The following is a 25,723-nucleotide window of genomic DNA, read 5'->3' as shown; positions in this document are numbered from 1 at the left end:
AGAGTTCAACACTTTTAATCCCTGTCAGAGTGGATCAGATTTGGATTTTGGGTGCTATTTGATTAACCCATTAAGACTTGGAACGCATCTGTGTCACTTTTTGATTTGAGCTATTAAAAGCATTATTTTACACTTTGGCTATTCAAAAATAGCAGATATACAAGCTCATAGCGCGGCACCGAGTGCCGCGCTATGAGCTTGTAGATCTGCTGTTTTTGAAAAATCGAGAAATTGTGTGCAAATTAATATATTTATATTCTTTTAAAGCCAACATTTTTAACTCAAATCTTTGCTCCTGGGGGGGTCCCTGAAACAGAATATTTTGAGATGGGGGTCCGCGGCCAAATACATATCATTTTGGGGGTCCTTGACATGAAAACGTTTGAGAACCACTCAGCTAAACCAGCTAACTCCGGTGGAGTTACCTGGTTTAGCTGAACGTTTGAGGATCCAATGGAGTTAGCTGGTTTTGTCAGAAGCGCTTTTTAAGGCTTTTCATTGGTTCAATATTTTTTTTAACCAACACACAGACATAAAGGGTGTTCAATGACCCTGATTTATGGGGAAAAAAATGCAAAAGCATCAAAATGGAGTTAGCTGGTTTCTGCCGGACAGCAACGATTATATTCATTCATAGATTTGCACACATTTTCACGATTTTTCAAAAATAGCAGATCTACAAGCTCATAGCGCGGCACTCGGTGCCGCGCTATGAGCTTGTAGATCTGCTATTTTTGAACAGCCAAAAGCATAAAATCATGGTAATCTCTAAAATCTAAAACGACACAGATGCGTTCCCGGATTTAAACGGGTCAATTAAACTAATGGGACTTTTTAAGTCTCGTTTTCCCTTGGCACGCACGCACACCAGAGCTGCATGGAGGAGCCAAGACAGAGATTAAATAGCCTACAGTATCATCTGTTATCCCATCAATAAGTTGACAAGCGTACTGATGAGTGACAGAGTCGCTGTATCAACCCTTTTTCTCCGCTCCGTCCCGTCCCGCTTCGCTCGCCCCTAAAAATAACGTATTGACTGTACTGTGATGAGTAGGCGGTGAGAAATGATGTGGTGGATATGGACGAGGCAGGGGCCGAGAAGTGGCTTTATCTGAGACCCGGGGGCACTCCCCACGAACTGGCACGTGTTGGCAATGTAAACACAGTACTTTTATTCAAGTGCTTAACTTCCAGTATTTCAATGTTTTGTTTACTTTAAAGTTTATACCCCACTACATCGCAGAGGCAAATATTCTGCGTTTTACTCCATGACAATTATTGGACAGCTTTAGCCACTTACTTTGGAAATTGTGAAAAGGTTACAAATGTATTTCTTTTACTTTTATTTTGATGCCAAAACCTTTGTTCTGTGAGGAGAACGTGTGAATAGATAGGACAACTCATGAAGGATAAGATATTTTTATTGAATATAAAATGAGCAATATATTTATGATGGTTTGGCAATGAATTGGATCTGCTTTTAGGTACTCTGATAAAGCGCATCTCCCAGGAACTTCGAATCCCCCGTACATAAACAGCAAGACAGCAGTGTTGAGAGCAGCATCATCAGCATGAGCAAGCAGGGATGAATAGTGCAAACTTCCAGTTAAATAGAGCGCTCTGAGAATGAAATGAGTTTGTGATTGGATGAGTGGAGGTGAACGTGGAACTGAGGCCGTCCAACTGCACCGAGTTCCCTGACTGAACTTGCTCTGCGCATGTCTGTGCCAAGCGCAACACTCATTGTTTTTTTTACTAAAGTCAGCCATTGAATACAGGCCTTCGACTTAGTTGTAAGTTGTAACAGAGTATTTCTACTCTAAGTTGTTACTGTTACTTTTACTTAAACTTAACCCAGTAAAACCGGGAAAGCATCTGTGTCATTTTAGATTTTAGCGTTGGCTATTCAAAAAAAGCAGACATAAAAGCTCACAACGCGTCGCTTCGTGCCGCACTGCAAGCTTGTACATCTGCTATTTTTGCACATTTTAAAAGAATCTTGAAAGTGTAATTTAGCTAATTTTTTTTACACAAATCTTCTCTTCTGGGGGTCCCCCCTGGCACAAAACATTTTCAGATGTGAAGTCCGCGACCAAATACAAATCATTTGTAGGGGGTCCTTGTGGCACGTAAAAGTTTGACGGCCACTGATTTAGAAGCCATTTTGTAGAATCGGCCTCAGGTCTTAATGGGTTGAGTAAAAAAAAAAGAAGTGATTTCTTCTTTCCACCACGGATTCTAATCCAGAGAGAGAAAGAGAGCTGGGGTGCACGTCCCACAAGACCCCCACCCCACCCCACCCCACCCCACCCCTGGTACCGGGGTGTGTGGACAGCCGGCAGGGTCTTGGCCCCAGAAGCTCCCCCCAGAGCAGGATAATTAGCTCAGCCCTCATCAGAACCATAGCAGCCACTGCAGCTCCGCTCATTAGGTCTGCTTAGCCACACTCATTCCTCCCTGTAATTAGTTGCTGATTAACCCGTTAAGGCCGGGGACGCAGGCAAGCGCGTGTGTTCATTTTTACACCATTCTATGGCTATTAAAAAAATAGCAGATATACAAGCTCATAGCGCGGCACTTGGTGCCTTGGTGCTTGTATATCTGCTATTTTATTTGTTAACGTGAAAATTTGTGCAAATTAGATTTCTTTGGCTATTCAAAAATAGCAGATATACAAGCTCATAGCGCGGCAGTTCTATAATCTTGTAGATCTGCAATTTCTTGGAAAAAACGTGAAAATATGTGCACATTTTTGAATATATATTTTTTTAAAGCGAGCATTTGATACTCTTAAATCTTTGCTCCTGGGGGAGGCCCTTGGAACAAAATATTTTACAAATGTTCGCCTAAAAAACATATATATTCAATGATTTGCACACATTTTCACGATTTTTCAAAAATAACAGATCTACAAGCTTTTATACCTGCTATTTTTGAATAGCCAAAGACATCTTAAAGTGATGCGTTCCCCTGTCTAAATGGGTTAATACAGATAATTTGGGTTTCAGTAATATGGGGATGTCGACAGCAGGCGGCTAGAGCAAGATGAATGTCCTTCATTTATGCAATGGTCCGTAACCACTTAAGCCCAATATATATACTCAGCCCAGTGCGACGAGTGCAGCGAAAGATAGCCGATCTACAAGCTCGCTGACAGCGCGTCGCAATCACGACACGTCTGTGAACTTGTTGCTCTGTTATTATGGCTATTTTTTAAAAGATTTTGTACTTTTTTTTTTCTTTTAACCCTTTAAGACCGGGAAAGCATCTGTGTCATTTTAGATTTCTTTGGCTATTCAAAAATAGCAGATATACAAGCTCATAGCGCGGCACCGAGTGCCGCGCTATGAGCTTGTATATCTGCTATTTTTGATTTTTTAAGGAAAATGTGTGCAAATCTTTGAATATATACAGTACATTTTTAAAGTTAACGCTTTTAACTGAAATCTTTGCTTCTGGGGGGTGGGGTCCCTGGAACAAAATATCTTGAGATGGGGGTCTGCGGCCAAACACATCCTTCACATGAAAAAGTTTGAGAACCACTGACCGCAACATTGTTTTTTTTTAGGATTTACTTCGGATTTAGAAGACATTTTGTAGAATCGGTCTCGGGTCTTTATGGGTTAAACAACTATTCTTTCCAAAATTGGGACACCAGGTTGAAAGTGTTTAGCCAATGGGAACAGGCAGGAACAGTCACTTCAAAGGCCTCCGGCGTGCTCAGAACTAAAGAGGATGATATCTGTCTCTGACCTCTAGCTGTCTCGGGTGCAGATTCCCAGTGAACACAGAACTTCAAAGGATGAACCGCACTCACAAGTTGAGCGTCTCTTCAGGGTTTTTAAATATATATCGTTTTTTTGCAGCAACAGCAGTAGTCACAGGACACAACACGGACGCATTTCGTCCGTAGGCCTTCGGCAGCGTACATATCAGGCAGGAAACAGACACGCGTGTTCACCTAATTGAGGAAGCGAGAATCGACATCGTCATCTTATGTTGCATACTTCCACTTGGGTGGGTGCTAGGCGGGGTTGCCACATCTGCTTATTATAAGTTCCCTGTGAGATTTTGTTTGAAAATAGCCGATCTACAAGCTCACAACGTGTCGTGAGCTTGTAGATCTGCTACTAGTGCCCTAGTGGGTGGTGTTCATGATAGAGATGGAAGTTAATATGAAATAGAGCAAAGAGAACGGGCAGCTTTATAACGGTTAGCGTCGTTGCTCAGGATAAGCCGTCTGTGTGAGTGAGCTGTATAGCTGAACAAGGGTTCGAGGCCATTGATCATTTTGGTGACACGGCTGTGAGCCACAAAATTGGAAACGGCGGCGCTCGCTTTTTTCCATTAACCCATTAAGACCGGGAAAGCATCTGTGTAACCACTTTAACCATTAGTTTATACTTTGGCTATTCAAAAAAAAAGCAGATCTACAAGCTCGTAGCACGCTACGAGCTTGTAGATCTGCTATTTTTGAAAAATCCTGAACATTTGTGCAAATCTTTGAATATATATATATATTTTTTTTTTATTATATTTATATATATTTTTTAACTCAAATCTTTGCTTCTGGGGGTCCCTGGAACAAAATATTTTCAGATGGGGGTCCGCGGCCAAATACATAACATTTTGGGGGCCCTTGACATGGACAAAGTTTGAGAACCACTGATATTATAGCAACATATGTTTTTTCAAAAAACTGTTAGGATTTAGAAGACATTTGTAGAAACCCCAGTAGAAAATATTTGATTTACAAATGTTTGGTTTAAAAAACATATAAATATTTGCACAATATTCATGATTTAAAAAAAAAAAAAAATAGCAGATCTACAAGCTCATAGCGCGGCACTCGGTGCCGCGCTATGAGCTTGTAGATCTGCTATTTTTTAGCGGTGCCAACCGCTCTAAGCTTGACTTTGTCCGTATGTCCGTCCGTCCGTCCGTCCGTATCAGCACGGGATGATGAGCACGGGATTTTACACAGCTATAACTCCAGATTGCAGCATGCCACCAAGTCCAAATATGGTATGTGGACTTAGACCACCAATAGGGACGAGCATGACTTGCTGAAGTTAGCAAAGAGGGGTCCAGGGACCCCCCGCGTATGCTATGTCAGTCCTCCCGTTTAGGGCACGGGATTTTAAACAGCTATAACTCCAGTTTGAAGCCTGCCACCAAGTCCAAATTTGGTATGTGGACTTACACCACCAATAGGGACGAGCATGAATTGCTGAAGTTATCAAAGCGGGGTCCAGGGACCCCCCGCGTATGCTATGTCAGTCCGCCCGTTTAGGGCACGGGATTTTAAACAGCTATAACTCCAGTTTGAAGCCTGCCACCAAGTCCAAATTTGGTATGTGGACTTACACCACCAATAGGGACGAGCATGAATTGCTGAAGTTATCAAAGCGGGGTCCAGGGACCCCCCGCGTATGCTATGTCCGTCCGCCCGTTTAGGGCACGGGATTTTAAACAGCTATAACTCCAGTTTGAAGCCTGCCACCAAGTCCAAATTTGGTATGTGGACTTACACCACCAATAGCGAGGCGCATGACTTGCTGACGTTATCAAAGAGGGGTCCAGGGACCCCCAGCGCCCGTATGAGCACGGGATGAGCACGGGATTTTAAACAGCTATAACTCCAGTTTGCAGCATGCCACCAAGTCCACATTTGGTATGTGGACTTAGACCACCAATAGGGACCAGCATGAATTGCTGAAGCCCCGCCCCCTCTGTCTTCCCATTGGCTGGCCTTCAAACAGCCATAACTCAAGTTCGCAGCATGCTACGGAGTACAAATTTTGTACATGGACTAAAACCAGCAATAGGGACGAACTGTAATTACTTAAGCCCCGCCCCCTCTGTCTGCCCATTGGCTGGGCTTTAAACAGCCATCATTCCAGTTTGCAGCATGCTACCAAGTACAAATTTGGTAAGTCGACTCAGACCACCAATAGGGACGAACTGAAATGAGTTAAGCCCCGCCCCAAAGGCACCGCTTCCTTCACACAGGGTGTGATTTTTTTAAATAGCCAAAGAAATCTAAAAATGACACAGATGCGTTCCCGGTCTTAATGGGTTAAAAGTTTTTGTAAATTCAACATTATTTTTGGTTCCGATTCATTCTCTTTCATTACTGTTGTGAGGGTGGTTTTTGTTTGCTCACTAAGGCTTGAAACATTTCGCTGGTGCCAATGTTGCTGCTTGAACTCACTGTGAATGGCTCTGCCAAAATAAATCCACAAGCTGCTAAGTTGCTTTCTGAACTCACTCACTGCGGTTCACATGTTTGTGTTGGAGACTAATCTTCGTTCAGCATCAATGAGGATCTCATTCTGTTTCTTCTTAAATACGCCCTAAAACCCTCAGTGTTCATTTAACTCTGACCCATACGGGTCCATTTTGGTTACATTTGTACACACTTGTGCTAGAGTTGCAAATGGATAAATAACACTGATGATTGTCGCTGTAAATAAAAATAATTTAGCACAATCAATGGCGCAAGTCTCAATTACAGTGGTGTAAAGTAACTAAGTAAATTTATTCAAGTACTGTACTTAAGTAAAATGTTGAGGTATTTTTTACTTATTGAGGTATTTTTTACTGGAGTATTTCCAATTTTTGGTTATTTTACTTCTACTCCACTACAAATATTGTGCTTTTACTCCACTACAATGATTGGAAAACTTTAGTTACTAGTTACTTTGTAGATTTTGATTATTATTACAAAACATGCGTTAACCTATTATAAAATAGCCGATCTACAAGCTCACAATGTGACGCATTGTGAGCTTGTAGATCTGCTATTTTCAAAAGATTTATATACATTTTGAAACCTGAAATGGGACTTTCTGCACAATGAGTACTTTTACCTTTGGTACTTTTAAGTACATTTTGATACCAGTACTTTATGTACTTTTACTCAAGTACATTTTGAATGCTTGACTTTTACTTGTTACAGAGTATTTCTAAATTGCAGTGTTGATACTTATACTTAAGTGAAAGATGTGAGTACCTTTTCCACCACTGCTCAATTATAGATTGAAAGGTAGATGGGCAGAACCTTAAAAATACTCCGTAGGGATGATAAAAATACTCTGTAGGGATGCAGCTATTGATTCTTTTCTTAGTGATGTTTCTATCAATTGCCTTTTCATTACACAAATAATTGAGAAGCTTGTTTTTGTATCAATCAATTGTTTAATTACTTAAGCCCTGTTTCACACTTTGTCACTCAACAGTGTCCTGCCAAAAAACAATGAAAATAGCAGATCTACAAGCTCACAACACGTGATAGATCTTCTATTAAAGTTCTTCCCCTATAACATGCCCAAAATGGGGATTGATTGTTAATCGATTATTTTATCAAATTATTGATTACCACTTAGCAGTGGTGAAAAGTAACTAAGTATATATACTCAAGTACTGTACTTAAGTAAATATTTGAGGTATATTTTACTTTACTGGAGTATTTCCCAGTTTTCATACTTTTACTTCTACTCCACTACATCTCAGAGGAAGATATTGTACTTTTACTCCACTACAATTATTTGAAAGCTTTAGTTACTTTGTAGATTTTGATTATTATTTAAAAAAAACATACATTAGCCACTTCAGACCTATACAGTATATACTCTGGCTATTTGAAGATAGCTGATCTACAAGCTCACAACGCGTCGCAAAGCTTTTAGATCGGCTATTTTCAAAGGATTTTATAAATATGACAACTTGTGAAATGGGATTTTGTGCACAATGGGTACTTTTACTTTTAGCACTTAAGTATATTTTGATGCCAATACTTTCGTACTTTTACTCAAGTACATTTTGAATACTGGTACTTTTACTTGTAACAAAGCATTTCTACATTGTGCTATCGCTACTTTTACTTAAGTACAAAATGTGAGTACTTCTTCCATCACTACCACGTAGTTGGTTTAACAGTTGCACCCCTAACACTAACAGTGCTAAAAGTGATGTCTAGAACGCTGTGTCACTGTGTATTAGAAGGAATATGGCAATGTTGTTATTTAACACATCACACAAGCTCATAATTCTACCTTTTGTTATATATTGGTGTTGCCTTAGTTCTGCTCACGCACGCACGCACGCACGCACACATACACACACACACACACACACACACACACACACACACACCCCACTTACTGTACTTGGGGAAACTAATCAACAGTCACGCACCTTAGACAAGCAGTAATTACCCTATACAGTTATTTCCCCCCCCCCACACCCAAGGAGAAAGGAAATAGTCCAGTGCATTTATTTATTTATTTCTATATATTTGTATACATGCCTTGCTTATTATCTCAGCACTCAGCCTTTCCTCTGCATGGCGGGCATAATGAGTCGGAGACTTCTAGACTTAACCCCGCTAAATATTGCACAGTGCAAAAACAAACAACGAGCGTATATAATTGTAATTACTGTGTGGAGCGGGTCAGCCTTGAAACAAGAAGCAACCAAAAGAAAACTTCATTCTCTCAGGGGGGGGGGTTTTCTAAGCCAACAAACGTTACAAGAGACATTTGAACGCTCAAACAATCTCATAGAGACCTATGATGGTTTTGCGTGCGACGATACTGGTGACATGGTGGAGAACTTTGTGTGAGATTTTGTATCGTTGCTGTTGCGTTGCCTTAGAGATCACTGGCTCTCGATGTGGGGTCTGGGGACCCCCAGGTGTCCTTGACAGGGTTCCAGTGCGTCCCCAGATAAATTATTGATAGTTAACCAAACATTTGCTTCCATTTGTACACTCTCAGAGTTAAATAAACTCTGAGGATTTGGATTTTATTTGTAGACAAGAAATTGTATTAGGGATGCAAATGATCGATTAATTCATTAATTGATAAGCAGCGTTTTTTAGGACCAAAAGGAAAAACTAATTCCGAAACCGAAAATGAGTGTAGAAACATAATCGCCTTGATGTATATGACATTAACGAGCGTCAACGAGCGTCAGCTGGACACACACCTCCCCTCTGCATTGCTCTATGGCGTCTGTCTCATTTATCTCCAAAAGCTCTTGAATATCATTAAGGATTGCTGTGATTATGGTAAGCTCACATTTGATATCACACACACCATAAAATCGATACATTTAATCGAGTAAATTCTTAACGGCAATTCATTGTTAACATCCCTAAATAGTATCAAATTGGGGGTCCATGGCCTAATGCGTGTATAGAGTGTATACTGTTGTTCATTATTGGTTGTGCTTTTTGTGATGTTACTATTCCACTTGGTCCAAAATGTGTTTGTATTGCTTGCTAGCCTTGCTGTATCTTACAGTACTTCTCTTACTCTGCATGTTTACCTTAACTGCTGTGCTGCCTCTAGTGACTGATCAATAAATGTCTATCTGTCCGATGCATATCAAACCGATCAAACTGGGGGTGCTTGAAATTGAAAGGTTTGGGAACCACTGGTCTAGATGACGCTGTCAGTCAGATAGATTAACCCATTAAGACCGGCGGGAACGCATCTGTGTCATTTTAAGATTTCTTTGGCTATTTGAAAATAGCAGATCTACATCTCTCATAGCAGCCGCGGTAATTCCAGCTCCAATATGTATTTGACCGCGGACCCCCATCTGACAATATTTTGTTCCAGAGACCCCCCCCCAGAAGCAAATATTTGCGTTACAAATGTTCGCTTTAAAAAAACATATTTTGAAAGATTTGCACACATTTTCACGCTTTTTGAAAAATAGCAGCTCTACAAGCTCATAGCGCCGCCAGGGACGTGCACAGATAGACTCTAGGTGGTGCTAGAGCACCTGCCCTTTGCCCTCTTGACCAGAAGTGCCCTTTTGAAAAAAGGGCACTGAGGGGGTCTTCAACAGGGGGTCCAGGACCCCTAGGGGGTCCTCAGAGTTACTACAGGGGGTCCGCCAAATCTTTATGTGATATGATTTTTCTTTTTTACCATAACCACTCGAAACCTAACATCCCTTTTCTGAGGAGAACTTTAGCCAAAAATAGCAGATCTACTATTTTTGGCAAAGAGGTATAGGTGTAGAGGGAAAAAAGAGCAGACCAAGTAAACAAAAAAAGTAAAATTTACTTGAGCACCTGCCCCTCAAAATGTCTGCGCACACCACTGCATAGCGCTATGAGCTTATATATCTGCTATTTTTGAATAGCCCAACGAAATCTAAAACGACACAGATGCTTTCCCGGTCTTAATGGATTAAGTCATAGTTGCAGATTGAAAGCAGTGCAGAGGCCTCTGTTATTCGTCCAGCAGCAGCAGCAGTGAGTTCTGCAGTGGGGTCAGGTTGCACTGACTGTTGCAGAACGGAGCCGGGCTGGCAGAAGGATATAAACTCTGCCTCAGCGGTTGTGACCCTGTGGCAGACCTGGCAGGGCGTGTTCTTCTACGCTCTGCTGCTTCCTGCTTCCCAACAGGAAGTCAAACTCTCCTCTCCGCAAACTGTCTGCTTGTTGACCAGCAGGCAGGCAGAGGTCACAGGAAACATAGCATACCATAAAGATAGCATGACACGGCGTATAGCGCATAGCAACGATGACGTAGCGTGACATAACGTAACGTAATTGTTATGTTTGTCCACTTACGTAAACAGTCAAATAATGACTCAAACAGTGTTAGAGAGTTTATCCTTTCATTTATGACGATGAGGATTATTCTTTCATTTTCTTTCTTTCTTCCTTTCCAACTGGCACCTCCTGGTGGCTCCCCCACACACACACACACACACACACACACACACACACACACACACACACACACACACACACACACACACACACACACACACACACACACACACACACACACACACACACACACAGTGTGGTGGAAAAAGTACTCAAATTCTTTACTCAAGTAAAAGTACCAATACTGCAATATAGAAATACTCTGTTACAAGGAAAAGTCCAGAATTAAAAATGTACTTGAGTAAAAGTACAAAAGTATTGGCATCAAAATGTACTTAAAGTACCAAAAGTAAAAGTACTAAATATTTGAAAATAGCAGATCCACAAGCTCACAACGCGTAGATCGGCTATTTTTAAATAGCTTAGGCATAGCATTGGGCTAAAGTGGTTAATGTATGTTTAACACATTGGGTGCCAGGTTTTTTAAAAAACAGAGTACACTGAGTGCCAGGGTTTTTTAACCATTTTTTAGGAGCCGAGATACAGGCTTTTGAAGTCATAAGTTAACCAGAAAGTGGATTGGAGTCAAAATCTTCGGAAAATGATATCTCCTGGTGCTTAGGAGGTAAAAAAAAAAAAAAAAAAATTGAAAAAAAAAAATTTTGAATTTTTTATTTTTTTTTCAAAAATTATTTTTTTTCAAAAACCGTATATATACGGCTGCACCCAATGTGTAATAATATAATAGTTTCAAATAAATGTAGTGGAGTAAAAGTACAATATTTGCCTATGAGATGTAGTGGAGTAGAAGTAAAAGTATTGTACTTAAGTACAGTACTTAAGTAAATGTACTTTCCACCACTGCACACACACGCACACACACACACACACACACACACACACACACACACACACACACACACACACACACACACACACACATACACATACACATACACACACAGAGACAGCTGGATGACAGTGCAGAGAGAGGAGAGTGAGATTAGTCTCCAGGAAACAGCTGGATGTTAGTGGTGCTCCACGGGGGGAAACACCGTGCCTGTGCTCCTGCAGAGGTCCTGCTCTAACACAGACACCTCCAGAGGGACGTGGCATTTCATGCATTATTAACAACATGCTCGTGGAATGCACCTGAAACCCTGGGCTGGCAATGAATGCTGGGCTGATGGCAACACTAGTCCAAATACCATTCCATCTTCCTGGGAACTGGAACCTTTTAGGGTTGTGTGTGTGTGTGTGTGTGTGTGTGTGTGTGTGTGTGTGTGTGTGTGTGTGTGTGTGTGTGTGTGTTTGTATTACTATACTTGCGAGGACCAAGTATAGTAGAATTTGAAGAAATATACATTGTGAGGACCGTTTTTCTGGTCCTCACAAGACAAATGGTTGTTTTATAGTTAAAATTTAGAGCTTAGGTTTAGGGGTTGGAATTAGAGTTAAACATGATTTGTACTTAGTTGCGCGCCAGTGTCATGCGCCGAAGAATAGCTGATCTATAAGCTCACAACGCGTCGCAGCGCGACGCGTTGTGGGCTTGTAGATCTGCTGTTTTTCGGCTTTAGGCTTACGGTTAAAAATGGCAATTATTGTTTTAAATGGCATTCATAACATGGCTGTCCTAAAGTGTTGATGTCCTCACAAGTATAGTAATACAAACGTGTGTGTGTGTGTGTGTGTGTGTGTGTGGGGGCGGGGGGGAGTAATACTCCGTGCTCTTGTAAATTGTCATTCTTTGCGGTAGGGCTCTTCACTTTCATCGGTAGCCATGTGTTTCTGTGAACAAGCTTTTGTTGGTGTGCGGCAGTGGCTCAGGAGGTAGAGAGCGGCTGCTTGGGTAAAACGAAAGGTTACCGGTTTGATCGTCAGTGTCGAAGTGTCCTTGAGCAAAACACTGAACCCCTAATTGCTCCCGATGATCAGGTTGGGGGCCTTGAATGGTTTCCTCCTCCGTCGGTGTGCGTGTGTGTGTGCGTGTGCGTGTGTGTGTGTGTGTGTGTGTGTGTGTGTGTGCGTGTGCGTGTGTGTGTGCGTGTGCGTGTGTGTGTGTGTGTGTGTGAAATGAGTGACTGTAATGCACATTGTAAAGTGCTTTGGATAAAGACTATAAGCTATATAAATGCACTATTTACCAAATGTGAAATTTACACAGTGTTGTATATTGCATAACCCATTAAGACTTGAGGCTGATAAAAAAAAAAAAAGATCCTCTAAATCAGTTTTCTGAAAAAACGTATGTTGGTTCAACACCTTTTCATGTTAGGGACCCCTAACAGCGGACCCCTATCTCAAAATATTTTGTTCCAGGGACCCCGAGAAGCAAAGATTTGATTAAGAAATATATATAAAAAAATATATATGCAAATATTCGCAAAAAAAAAATCACGATTCTTCCAAAAATAGCAGATACAAGCTCATAGCGCGGCACTCGGTGCCGCGCTATGAGCTTGTAGATCTGCTATTTTTGAATAGCCAAAGAAATCTTAACACATTGAGTGCCAAAAACGGTCTGGACCGTTTTTCATAATCCAAACGAGGTGTGCCAAAAACGGTTATGACCGTTTTTGGGCAAAAATATGAAAAAAAAATCCACTTCCACTTCCTGGTTAACTTATGACTTCAAAAGCCTGTATCTCGGCTCCTGTGTACTTTTCTTTTTTAGTATGTCTTTTTGACTATTTTCAACTGGCTGCAACTATGGAACGGATTACCGAATGTTTTTAATGTTTTTCCCCGGATTGTACGAGACCTCTATGTGTGTAATGAGGGGATCACCGTGAGGACGGTGATCACTGAAAATATTTTGTGACTACTTGAAAAAGGTCCAAAAATTGTTAAAATTCCAGGCACTGGAGGTACCCTGTTTTGAAAAACCCCTGGCACTCAATGTGTTAAGTGACGCAGATGGCGTTCCAGGTCTGAATGGGATAACGTTGCCAGTTTCACAGCGAGGAGCGATCTGAAAGGAGCAGCAGCACATGGCTGTGGTAAAGTCACCATGAATCTGATAACGGGGGAGGAGAGAAGATGAGAAAACGAAGAGACAGTCTGCATGCATTTGCAATAACGAACGCTGGCTCAAGTGTAGAATAATTGTCATTTGACGACTCCGGGCGCCCTTGGCTCACAGCGGGTGAAGGGCGATGGTGTTGCGTTTTAGAGTGATTGAGTTCCTCATGAATAGCGATTGGTCTGTGATAAGCCGCTCTCTACTGTGTGTTACATGTGACACGCACGGCTGTCTGGCATTCCCTTGTGGAGGAGGTTCAATGTTCTTCCGTAGACCGCTCTCCTCCTCCTCCTGAGGAGGACCAGGGTTTATACATAGGACAATGTTTAACCCATTGAGACCTGGAACTGTGTCATTTTTAGATTTGAGCTAAAAAGCATTATTTTACACTTTGGCTATTCAAAAATAGCAGATATACAAGCTCATAGCGCGGCACCGAGTGCCGCGCTACGAGCTTGTAGATCTGCTATTTTTGAAACATTGTGAAAATGTGTGCAAATCATTGAATATAAATACCTTTAAAGCTAACATGTTTAACTCAAATATTTGCTTCTGGGGGTCTCTGGAACTAAATATTTTGATGGGGGTCCGCGGCCAAATACATATAATTTTGGGGGTCCTTGACATGAAAAAGTTTGAGCACCACTGATATTAGAAACATACGTTTTTCAGAATACTGTTGAGATTTAGGAGACATGTAGAATCGGCTTCAGGTCTCAATGGGTTAAGTACTGTACTTAAAGGTAGGGTAAGTGATTTACTTTTGTTAAATGAAGTGTTAAATAGCTCTATATTCTGATAGTACTCATTGCTATAGACTCTATAGCAATAGGAGACTCCTTTTACTGAACAAACACTCTATAGTATAGAGTGTTTGTTCAGTAAGAGGAGTCTCCCATTTCTCTCCAGCTCTCTATTAAACAGAAAATGCATTTTCAGTGCTCTCTCCTGATTGGCTTAAATGTTGTCACCTACCTGAAAATGTACTATATTCTGTTTACTAAAGAGCTGGAGAGACCCCTAGCTAACAAACGCTCCGTAGCAATGATTACTCTCAGAATGTAGTACTTTAACCTTTTTAACAAAAAAAAATATATATAAAAGAAATATCACTTACCTTACATTTTTTAGGTATTTGTACTTTATTTGAGTATTTCCAATTTCCAATACTTTTACTTCTACTCCACTACATCTCGGATCCAAATGTTGTACTTTTACTCCACTACATTTATTTGAAAACTTTAGTCACTGGTTACTTTGCAGATATAAATTATTACGTTATAAAACATACATTAACCACTTAAACCATATTTTATACCTAGGCTAATGTTTGAAAATAGCAACGCGTTGTGAGCTTGTAGATCTGCTATTTTCAAACATTTTAGTACTTTTACTTTTGGTACTTTAAGTACATTTTGATACTAGTACTTACTTTTGTACTTTTACTCAAGTCAATTTTGAATTCCGGAATTTTATTTGTAACCGAGTACTTCTACATTGCAGTATTGATACTTTTACTTAAGTAAGACAGTTGAGTACTTTTTCCACCACTGGTCAGATATGACAAATAACTTAAATATACAAAGAAATGACTGACATATTTAATAATTTTATACTTGCGTGTTGTAAGCTTGTAGATCTTGTAGATTTTTAACATAGAAACGATTATGACGAATTGACGATTATGCAAAATAATTGCAATTATCTCAAATAATTGCGATGAGACGGTTATGTAATAATTGCTGACAGGCCTAGCCTGGTGCGCTGCTCTTCCCAGCGCCAACCGCCGCGCTTCAGCGCTCCAGACGCCCGGGAGAAAGTAGCGCCGGTCATTTGATTCCCCCTGATTGTGTGTGACAACCCGATAATTTACAACCAGATGTTTGAATCGTTACCGCAACCATGAGAAGTTCATGTTTACGTTGTTTCAGCTACGCTATTTGTGCTAATAACACAGACTGCAGACGTTTGAGCAGTGACCTCACTGGTCTATAGGTTGGAACAGTATGGGCATCACATATAGACATGATATTCAAAGCTCTCCTCAGCTCAGAAGGTATTCTCTGTGGACACGACCCTTTAACCCATTAAGACCTGAGGCCGATAAAAAAAATGTTTTCTAAATCCTAACGCTCTAAAATAAAATATATATATTTAAAGATTTGCACAAATTTTCACGATTTTACAAAAATAGCAGATCTACAAGCTCATAGCGCGGCACTCGGTGCCGCGCTATGAGCTTGTATATCTGCTATTTTTGAATAGCCTAAAGAAATCTAAAAAGTGACACAGATGCGTTCCCGGTCTTAATGGGTTAACCCATTGTTGTTCAAATGTCTTCTAAATCCCAACAGTTTTCTGAAAAACGTATGTTGCTATAATATCAGTGGTTCTCAAACTTTTTCATGTCAAGGACCACCAAAATGATATGTATTTGGCCACCGACCCCCATCTGAAAATATTTTGTTCCAGGGACCCCCCAGAAGCAAAGATTCGAGTTGCAAATGTTCGCTTTAAAGATATATTATAATCAAAGATTTGCACCCATTTTCACGATTTTGCACTCGGTGCCACGCTATGAACTTGTATATCTGCTATTTTTGAATAGCCTAAGTATAAAACAGTGGTTTAAGTGGTTACACAGATGTGTTCCCGGTTTTAATGGGTTACCTCTGGATTGATAAAGCATACTGGAAAATCTTCAGTGTCATTTATTTAAATCTGGGTTTACATACAATATCTTACAATAAATACATGAAACCTCTGTATATATATATCTGTAAATCCACCTATCTTGTGAACCGTCCGACAGACCGACTTCAAACTCGGCCACGCGCGTTCGCCGCGGACCCGAGGGAGTGCAGTGCCCGGCGTCGAGTCGGTTCGGATATGGTGGTTGTCCAGAACTGCCAGAAAAAGGTTCTGGCCATGCGCCCAAAAATGAGCCAATTGGTTGCCATGGCAACCCCAGCCTGCGCTTGATTTTGGCCTCGCCAAGTCTACTTTCCAATCCACAGTCAGTCTGCACACACAGACATTCTCCAGACATTCTCCAGACATTCTCCACAGACCTTTACCACTGTGCACAAGGACGTTCCAGATACCGCCCAAGCGTTCTCGACAGTGAGCGTTATTGGTGTGAATGGTTTCTAGGTGCCTCTGTAGGACAGAGGAGTGGTCCAGGGGTCTGACCGCTGTAACACACCCTCCTCTGTCACTGTCAGCTGAAGAGGAAGCCAGATTTCTTCAGAGATCAATTATTTAATGCAGGTCTAAAACACAGTTATCAAACCAAGACGTTTAAGCTCGGGGTATTTGGAACTTCCAAAACTAAAGTCGGAAATACTTCGCCATGACAGGTCGCGATGACGTTTTCTTTTTTTTTGTGGAAGCACAGTGAAACCCTCAGTGATTAGCAACCATCAGGGGATCGATCATACTGGAGATAAATATTCTGTGACTACTTGAAAAGGTAAGACAATTGAAAAAACTGCTGGCAGTCTGGGCCTTATTTAGTTGTATATACTCTGGCAGTTATAGAGTTAATGAGAGAGACCACACAATTAGAAGGGTCGACGTGTTTTTGTACATGATGTTTGGCCCAGTGTTCCTGTATTATCTGGTTACCATTGGCATTTTAATGTACAGTAACTTGGGTTTAGACTGACGAGTGTCAGTTGTTGTTTGGATGAATATTGTATGTTGTTTCATGTCGTGAGTGATGTTTTTATGTGGACCCCAGGAAGACTAGGGACCCCGGGCAGCGGAAGCTAACGGGGGATCCGAAATAGGCTCTATGCAGAGCAGCCATAGTATCACTTCCTTCACAGGTGTTACCAATGCTACTAATGAAGGCTCCGTTCCATTTAGTGTAGCACAGTGGTTCTCAGACCTTTTAATTTCAACGACCCCCATAACTCTGAGAGTGTACAAATGGAACCAAATGGACCCGTAAGGGTCCATTTGGTTCCATTTGTACACGCTCAGAGTTACACACCGTAAGGGGCCATTTGGAACCCCCTCAAGGAACCATGATGGTCCCTGGACCCCGGTTTTAGACCCACTGGTGTAGCAGAGTGTTTCCAGTGAGCCAACGTGTACATACAATATCAGCACCCTGACTCTGTTTGACCAGAATGGAACAGAGCCTTCATTAGTATTATTGGCAACACCTGTGAATTTCTTCACAATATGGCTGCTGTGCATAGAGCCTATAAAGAAAGAAAGAAAGAAAGGAAAGCTGATGTTGTGTTGAGGAGCTGTCCAGGGGGGTCTTGACATTCGGTCAGTCAGTCAGTCCTCTGTATAGCTCCGGGGCGTCGTTGGGTCTACTACTCTGCACATATAGCATTGGACGGGGTAGGAGGCGCCTTCAATTATTGGCATGTTATGATGGGTGGATTATGGTCTGGTCAGACCTGTTCTCTCAGAGAGCCCACTGTACAGGCCGATCGATAGCCTCGGTAATTGGCATTGGCGTATATAGTGCTGCTGTGTTTGTGTCAGTGGATCTCACTCTGCCAGTACGTCATCATACGAAAGGCTGATTTATACTTAATTGCGTGCCGATGTCGTGCGGCTGAAAACAGCCGATCTACAAGCTCAGAACCTTCTTGGGCTTGTAGATCGGCTGTTTTCGATGCACGGCGCGCCAACAACGCGTAACCAAAGTGTAACTGAGGCTTGCTTAGCCCATTAAGACCGGGAACACATCTGTGTCGTTTTTTTTATTTCGTTGGGCTATTCAAAAATAGCAGATCTACAAGCTCGTAGCGCGGCACTCGGTGCCGCGCTACGAGCTTGTAGATCTGCTATTTTTGAAAAATCTTTGAATATATATAGGTTTTTAAAGCAACATTTTTTAACTTAAATCTTTGCGTCTGGGGATTCTACAATTGCTTTTGAAAACACTTCTGTTGCTATAATATCAGTGGTTATCAAACCTTTTTCGTGTCGAGGACCCCCAAAATGTATTTGGCCGCAGACCCCCCCCCCCCCCATCTCCAACATATATATTCAAAGATTTGCACGCATTTTCACGGTTCTTTAAAAAAACTAGCAGATCTACAAGCTCATAGCGCGGCACTCGGTGCCGCGCTATGAGCTTGTAGATCTGCTATTTTTGAATAGCTCCTTATTGAGGATGTGAACGGAGCAGAACCATCAGTCAAGTGATGAATAAGTAAACCACAGACTTCCTATGGAGAAGACGAACAACAAAGCCGGCTCTCTCTCCAGTTATTATTAGTAATCATCTGTAGGGGTACAACGTTTATTGAACTAATTGATTTCACTTATTATAAGCAGTTAATTGATCATTTAATTAAATAACCGAATTAATTATAGATCCCCATTTTGGCATGTTATACACGTGTTATGTGTTTATTATAGGCGTACGGTTACCGCACATTTCTGTTAAAGATCTACAAGCTCACATTTGTTGCATGATCGCGACGCATTGTGAGCTTGTAGATCTGCTATATATATTTTTTTTTGCATTAAACCATTGTGCAACAAAACATAAAATAGACCCAAAGTGGTTCATTGATTCGTCGATATAAAAAGTTTTTTTTAATATATCGTCTCTGTCGGATGGACACCTCACGTCCAAAAAGTAGCAGATCTACAAGCTTGCGGATCTGCTACGTTTGACTGTTTTGTGTGACGCTGTCGTATGATCAAGTAGGGTGTTAATTTATGAAGAAAAAAAAATCACAAAAAGTTAGAATATGGAAATAAGAAGTTTCTGCCCGACAACCAGTGGTGGAAAAAGTACTCAAATGTTTTACTTAAGTAAAAATATCAATACTTCAATGTAGATGTAGTAAAAGTCCGGAATAAAACATTTACTTGAGTAGAAGTACAAAAGTATTGGTATCCAAATGTACTTAAAGAACCAAAAGTAAAAAGTTTTTTTTTTTTTTAAATAGCCGATCTGCAAGCTCACAACGCGTCGTGGTGTGAGTAAAAGTAAAAGTACAAGATAATTGGAAATACTCCACTAAAGTTAAAAGTGAAACCTCAAAATTGTACTCAAGTACAGTACTTGAGTACATGTACTTAGTTACTTTATACCACTGCCGACAACAACGATATATATATATATATATATATATATATATATGTATACATTTTAAAACACGCTTCTCCATTATTTGATTCATCCAAAAAGTAATTGACAGAATAACGGCTGTGAAAATAATGGATATAGTTTTACAGCCCTACTTTCTTGGAGGTCTATTATGGTAGGACTGCCGTGGGGTGTCTCTGGTAAATCATTTTCTGTGTCCAACGGTGGAGCCTGGTGGCGCGGTGGGCACATGCCAGCACCACACTGCCAGCTGCCCAGACCCTGTTTCAACAGGAGTGTTGCCAGGCCTCTCTCTCTCTCTCTCTCTCTGAGCTCTGGCTCATGAAAAGAGCTATCGCTGTCTTGAGGATGAAAAGAGCCTCTCAAACATCCACAGCATGAGTTTGTTTATGGTGGCGCTTTAACCCATTGAGGCCTGAGAGGTTCTGATTCTGCAAAAATGTCTTCTAAATCCTTCTAAACGATTTTTTTCTTCTGAAAAACGTATGTTTCTTTATCAGTGGTTTTCAAACCACTGATAAAGGGACCCCCAAAATGATATGTATTTGGCCGCCGACCCCATCTCAAAATATGTTGTTCCAGGGACCCCCCCAGAAGCAAAGATTTGAGTTAATGTTGGCTTTAAAAGAATATATATGTTCAAAGATTTGCACACATTTTCACGATTTTTCAAAGATGGCAGATCTACAAGCTCGTAGAGCGGCACTCGGTGCCGCGCTACGAGCTTGTAGATCTGCTATCTTTGAATAGCCAAAGTGTAAAATAATGCTTTTTAGCTCAAATGAAAAAGTGTATTATTTTATATTTGGGCTATTAAAAAATAGCAGACATCCAAGCTCATTGCGCGGCTACGAGCTTGTAGATCTGCTATTTTTTTTTAAAACGTGAAAATGTGTGCACATTTTTTAGTATATATATATTTTTTAAGCAAATATTTTTAACTCAAATCTTTGCTTCTTTTAAACTTTTTCATGGCAAAGACCCCCAAAATGATATGTATTTGGCCGCCGACCCCCATCTGAAAATGTTTTGTTCCAGGGACCCCCCAGAAGCAAAGATTTGAGTTACAAATGTTCGCTTTAAAATATTTTTCACAACTGTTCTTGATTTTTCAAAAAATAGCAGATCTACAAGCTCGTCGATCTGCTATTTTTGAATAGCCAAAGAAATCTAAAAATGACACACATGCGTTCCCGGATTGAATGGGTTAAGGAAGAGCTATCTCGGTGACTTGATGATGAAAGAACCTCTCAAAAATCCACAGCATGATTTTGTTTATGATGGCGCTTTAAGTACGTTTGTGCTCATTTCTTGCTGACACATAGTCTATCAGTGGGACCGGAGCAGCTGTTGAGCCGATAAAAGGAAGTCGGCAGAACTTGAGAGAAGAGCACGAGGTGGAAACAAATAATATCCTGCAAACGTATACTAAAAAAAGCAGGGTTCCCACGCTCATGAAATCCCTGGAAATATTTTGAAATTAGAAAAACAGTTTTCCAGCCAGGCCTGGAAAAGGTTTGGAATGAATCGAATGCTTTGGGAAATGTTTGGATGTACATGTTTTTTGGCTGTTGATTTTGTCCCAAAAACATGTTCAACATTATGTGAAACACCTGTGGCCTAATGCGTACAAGACGTCACGGGACAAAAGCAATAGATAACAGCGTGTTGCGTCGTGATTCGTTGTTAGCTTGTAAATCTGTTCTTTTTTGTCACGTGACGCCTTCTCTCGAGTCAGTCTTGGGCCATTGATAGCACACAGGTGTAAGAGCCTCATTAATGAGCACTATATGATTGCTTTAGGCCTGGAAAATGGGGTAAAATACTTTGAAAAAGGTATGTAAAAGTTTAGAAAATTAATTGTTACAAATGTGCGGGAACCCTGCAAAAGCAGTGGTTTTCAACCCCTTTCATGTGAAGGTCCATTATTTATTCGGCGTTTGAGCCACGGACCACCGTTTTGATTCATTTGTTTTTGAGATTTATTCTCTCTAAACCCAAGACATAGAATATTTTGTCATCACTGGATAAGATTCTGTCAAACTAGCAATTCTTTTACATTCTCTAAATGTGTAGACTTATTGTAAATTAAAGTAATGCAGATGTTTAACAATAATTTAACTCTTGTGAGCTCTATTAAGAGTCCATTTGGTTACCAACTCTCCATCATTTAGCTGGGGACCACCTGGAAACTCCTCAAGGACCACTGGTGGTCCCGGGACCACTGGTTGAGAACCACTGCTAAAAGGAGGAGAACGATGGCTGCATTAACTTAAGCGGTCAGCATTACTGTACTGTGTGCTGTGTCACCTAGCAATGACCATTTGAATAGGATAACACCTCTGTGTATAAGAAGGGTTATGCTTTGGTGGTGCTCGGGGGTGTTGCTGTGCTTTTTGCCCTGCTGGGGGGCTATAGAAGGGTGTGGAGGAGCCCAGGCCTCCTGGCCTGGGGCAATGCTGTTTTTATGCTCGATTCTTCTTCAAGACATTCTCAACTTCACCCCTGTTTGGTTATTAATATATTCCATATTAACATCCTCCTGGTTGGGGCTTGTTGTCCCTGGCAGGTGAATCCAGTAGAGAACAGTGGGAGGGAACGCACACAGACAGAGATGTGTGTAGAGGAGGAATTAATTGGCACAAAGACTAAATTGGGGAGGAAAAAAATAATTGGCTGCTCTAAAAATGGACAGTAAGCATTAGAATGTTGGGGGGAAAAAATCACAGTGGTCGAAATTACCCCTCCAGAAGCCCAACTTCTTAACGATCGTTATCACCTCAGGCCCATCCACACGTTATTAGAAAACATTTTTAAGTTACAGTCAGGGGATCCTTTAGGATTTTAACGATTCCGGTTCCTTAACGATGCCCTTTTAACTCATTCAGTGCCATTGACGCGTACACGACCCAATTGTTTTCCAAAGCCCAGAGCGCCGAAGACGCACACGTCCAAACCGTGTCATCAGTGTTTTTTCCACCAGATGGCGCCGTTCTCTACCACACGAGTGATCTTTTTCACCGTCTAGTCACACTGATCCGGGAGATCACGCGTGATCCCAAAGATTTCCTCCTCCATCCACTTCCTGTTTATAGCGTATTTGGGGAAACAGCTGTTATACTTGAGTTATTTTTTTCCCCCCTGCATTTTTGACGAGACATGCTATACTCAACAGCCTGTAACAAGTGAACGAGGGGTCGCGGGAGCCTTATTTTTTTTCTTTCTTGCGGAAGCACAGTGAACCCCTCCGTGTTTACCAACCTGTGCTGGAGTGCACCCTCTAGTAACCGTCTGGGTTACTAGAGGAGGTTCCAAATGGACCCTTACAGGTCTGTAACTCTGAGAGTGTACAAATGGAACCAAATGGACCCGTAACACTCTCAGAGTGATGGTGGTCCTTGAAATTAAAAAAAGTTTGAGAACCACTGGTGCTGTTATTGTATTAGTAGCAGAAGAGAAGTCCACATACAGTACCAGCTCAGACAGTGTGATATAAATCGGTTTTGTAAACGGTTCCGATTCCTCAATGTTGGATCCGGTTCCTTCGGTTGTCCGGATCCCAACCCTTTAGTTACAGTAATGGTTTCGTATTCATTTACTACTACTTGTCTTCTTTTCTCCCCATGTGTCCTCTCACGGCCAACGTTGCCAGATTCTGTGAGAGAAACAAGCAGCCAGGTCTAGGATAAACCAGACCAAAAGAAGCAACTATGGGCTACACGAGCACTTTCAACATATACATCTGCTATTTGAAAATAGCAGATCTACAAGCTCACAACGTTTCAAATACAATCTTGCCGGGGAAATTATAATGAGCAGATCTGGCAACCCCCTGCTCACGACTGAAGGAATGAAAAGTAGTGAAGAACATGGGCCATAATAAATCATGTGTGATGTAGCCTAACCGTGCTAGTGGCTCTAGTGGGCCACCCGAGTTTTATGGTCCAGAGAATACTGCAAAGTGGGCTTCTTTTTGCTCTCGGGGCTGGAATTTACGGCGGTCCGTGTTGAAGAACTCTTCTCTGGAATCACATGGCGTTGAGTGACTGTAAATCCATGATAGCCACGCATGGAGCTCAGCCATCCATTAGACTAATGGTTCCAACTGGGGATGTAATGTAAGGTTTACTGGACGCACGACTTAACCCGTTCAGGCCGGGAACGCATCGGTGTCATTTTTAAGATTTCTTTGGCTTTTTCAAAAATAGCAGATATACTATGAACTTGTAGATCTGCTATTTTTTTGAAAACTTGAGAAAACTTGTGAAACTCCAATATTTGCTTCTGGGGGTCCCTGGAACAAAATATTTTGAGATGGGGGGGTCCACGGCCAAATAATTTTGGGGGTCTTTGACATGGAAAAAGTTTCAGCACCACTGATATAGCAACCAAACAACAAACATTGTATGTATTTGGCCGCAGACCCCCATCTCGAAATACTTTGTTCCAGGGACGACCCCCAGAAGAAAAGATTTGAGTTAAAAATGTTTGCTTTAAAATAATATATGTATTCAAAGATGTTCACAATCTTTCCAAAAATAGCAGATCTACAAGCTCGTAGCGGGGCACTCTGTGCCGCACTATGAGCTTGTATATATATTTTTGAATAGCCAAAGTATAAAATAATGATTATAGCTCAAATCTAAAATGCGTTCCCGTTCTTAATGGGTTAAACAAAGCAACTGAAGAGCAATCCACTATCTATATATATATACTGTATACACGTCTCCTACTCAAGTCTAAAGTTTATTGTCACATCACAGAGGTTTACAGTGGATGTAACTCTTTTTTTCATACAAACTCTGGATTCATACCTATAGCCCTAGAACGGCTGTGATATTTATACACATTTCATGTATTCCAGATACACAGCCCATAGATCACCCCCCGCCCCCCCATGCCGTCTCGGGTAGCAGACTCATCGCAGCGGCATTTAAAAGTTGTTTTACTCACCCAATAATTAATTGCTGGGGTCAGCTGTCCTCTGGTTTATCCATCCATATCCATTTGAAAGTTCTAGCTGAAAACATGTGTTAGGTAAAAAATATCTCCACTTTTCCACGAGCCTCAACACGGACAGCATTCTCCTATCCAACGGGGGCCGAAATGATTGCTGGACTGGAACATAGGAATTCTTCCTTTGGTGAGCACATACGGTACGGGGCTCACGGTCGACCGGTTACGTTGAGATTGGTGTGGGATAATTAATGTTGTCCGTGTGAAGCTTGTGGAAAAGTGGAGATTTTTTTTTTTTAACTTAACACGTTCTCTGCCAGAACTTTGAAATGGACTAATATACAGATGTGCCACTTCAAAACTTCACACGTTACTGTTCTTTCCCTGAAAGTGCCCTGAAAATGCATTTTATTCCTCCCTTTTCTGCCCTTAAAATGCACTGTTTTGCCCCTGAAAAGAAGTTGTCACTACACCCCCCCATTTTTCCCTTCAACAGACATCCATATACATGAGAACAAAAGAATGTGTGTTGAAGGTGGTGTCAGACTCATTATGAGGCGAAAGGTGATTTGACCAGTTGCTCAAATTAATTAGCATCATAAAAGCAGTGATCATCAAAATAATTCACCATTTTAAATGCCCTTCTTTGTCCCTCTTATTGCCCTGGGAATCCCCTGAAAATTTACTGTCTTGGCGATGGCAGGACATGTGAAGTTTTGAAGTGGCACATCTGTAGAGCAAGGGTTCCCAACCTTTTCAGCCCCGTGACACCCCCCCAAAAAAATCATATTTGAACTGGGGACCCCCCACCCTGACAAGCACTTGGAATTGTAGGAGTTCAGGCATTACATTTAGTTTGACTCGGTTCCACAGATAGAATATTGTGAACATAGCCGATCTACAAGTGCGAGGCGTTGTGAGCTTGTAGATTGGCTATTTTCACAATGTTTGCCTCTTTCTTACATACTGTAGTATTTGACAATTTGGTATTAATAAGGTCTTAAAAGTCATTCAT

The 25,723-nt window shown here is 41.2% G+C and overlaps 1 protein-coding gene across 1 annotated transcript in view; it reads left to right on the top strand.

Moving 5' to 3' along the window:
• Positions 1-16,889, top strand: part of LOC311054078 (nuclear pore membrane glycoprotein 210-like) — a gene marked incomplete at its 3' end in the record, with an annotated part of 33,521 nt that extends 16,632 nt beyond the window's left edge. The window contains exon 6 of the mRNA XM_084069958.1: positions 16,827-16,889. Coding sequence (XP_083926084.1) covers positions 16,827-16,889 — 63 coding nt within the window. The remainder of the gene's footprint in view (positions 1-16,826) is intronic.
• Between the last annotated feature and the right edge of the window lie 8,834 nt (positions 16,890-25,723).

This window comes from Gymnoscopelus microlampas (assembly GCF_963454915.1).
Source record: "Gymnoscopelus microlampas genome assembly, chromosome: 10".
NCBI lineage: Eukaryota > Metazoa > Chordata > Actinopteri > Myctophiformes > Myctophidae > Gymnoscopelus > Gymnoscopelus microlampas.
The sequence above is the reverse complement of the archived record's forward strand: the minus strand, read 5'-3'. Positions and strand labels throughout refer to the sequence as shown.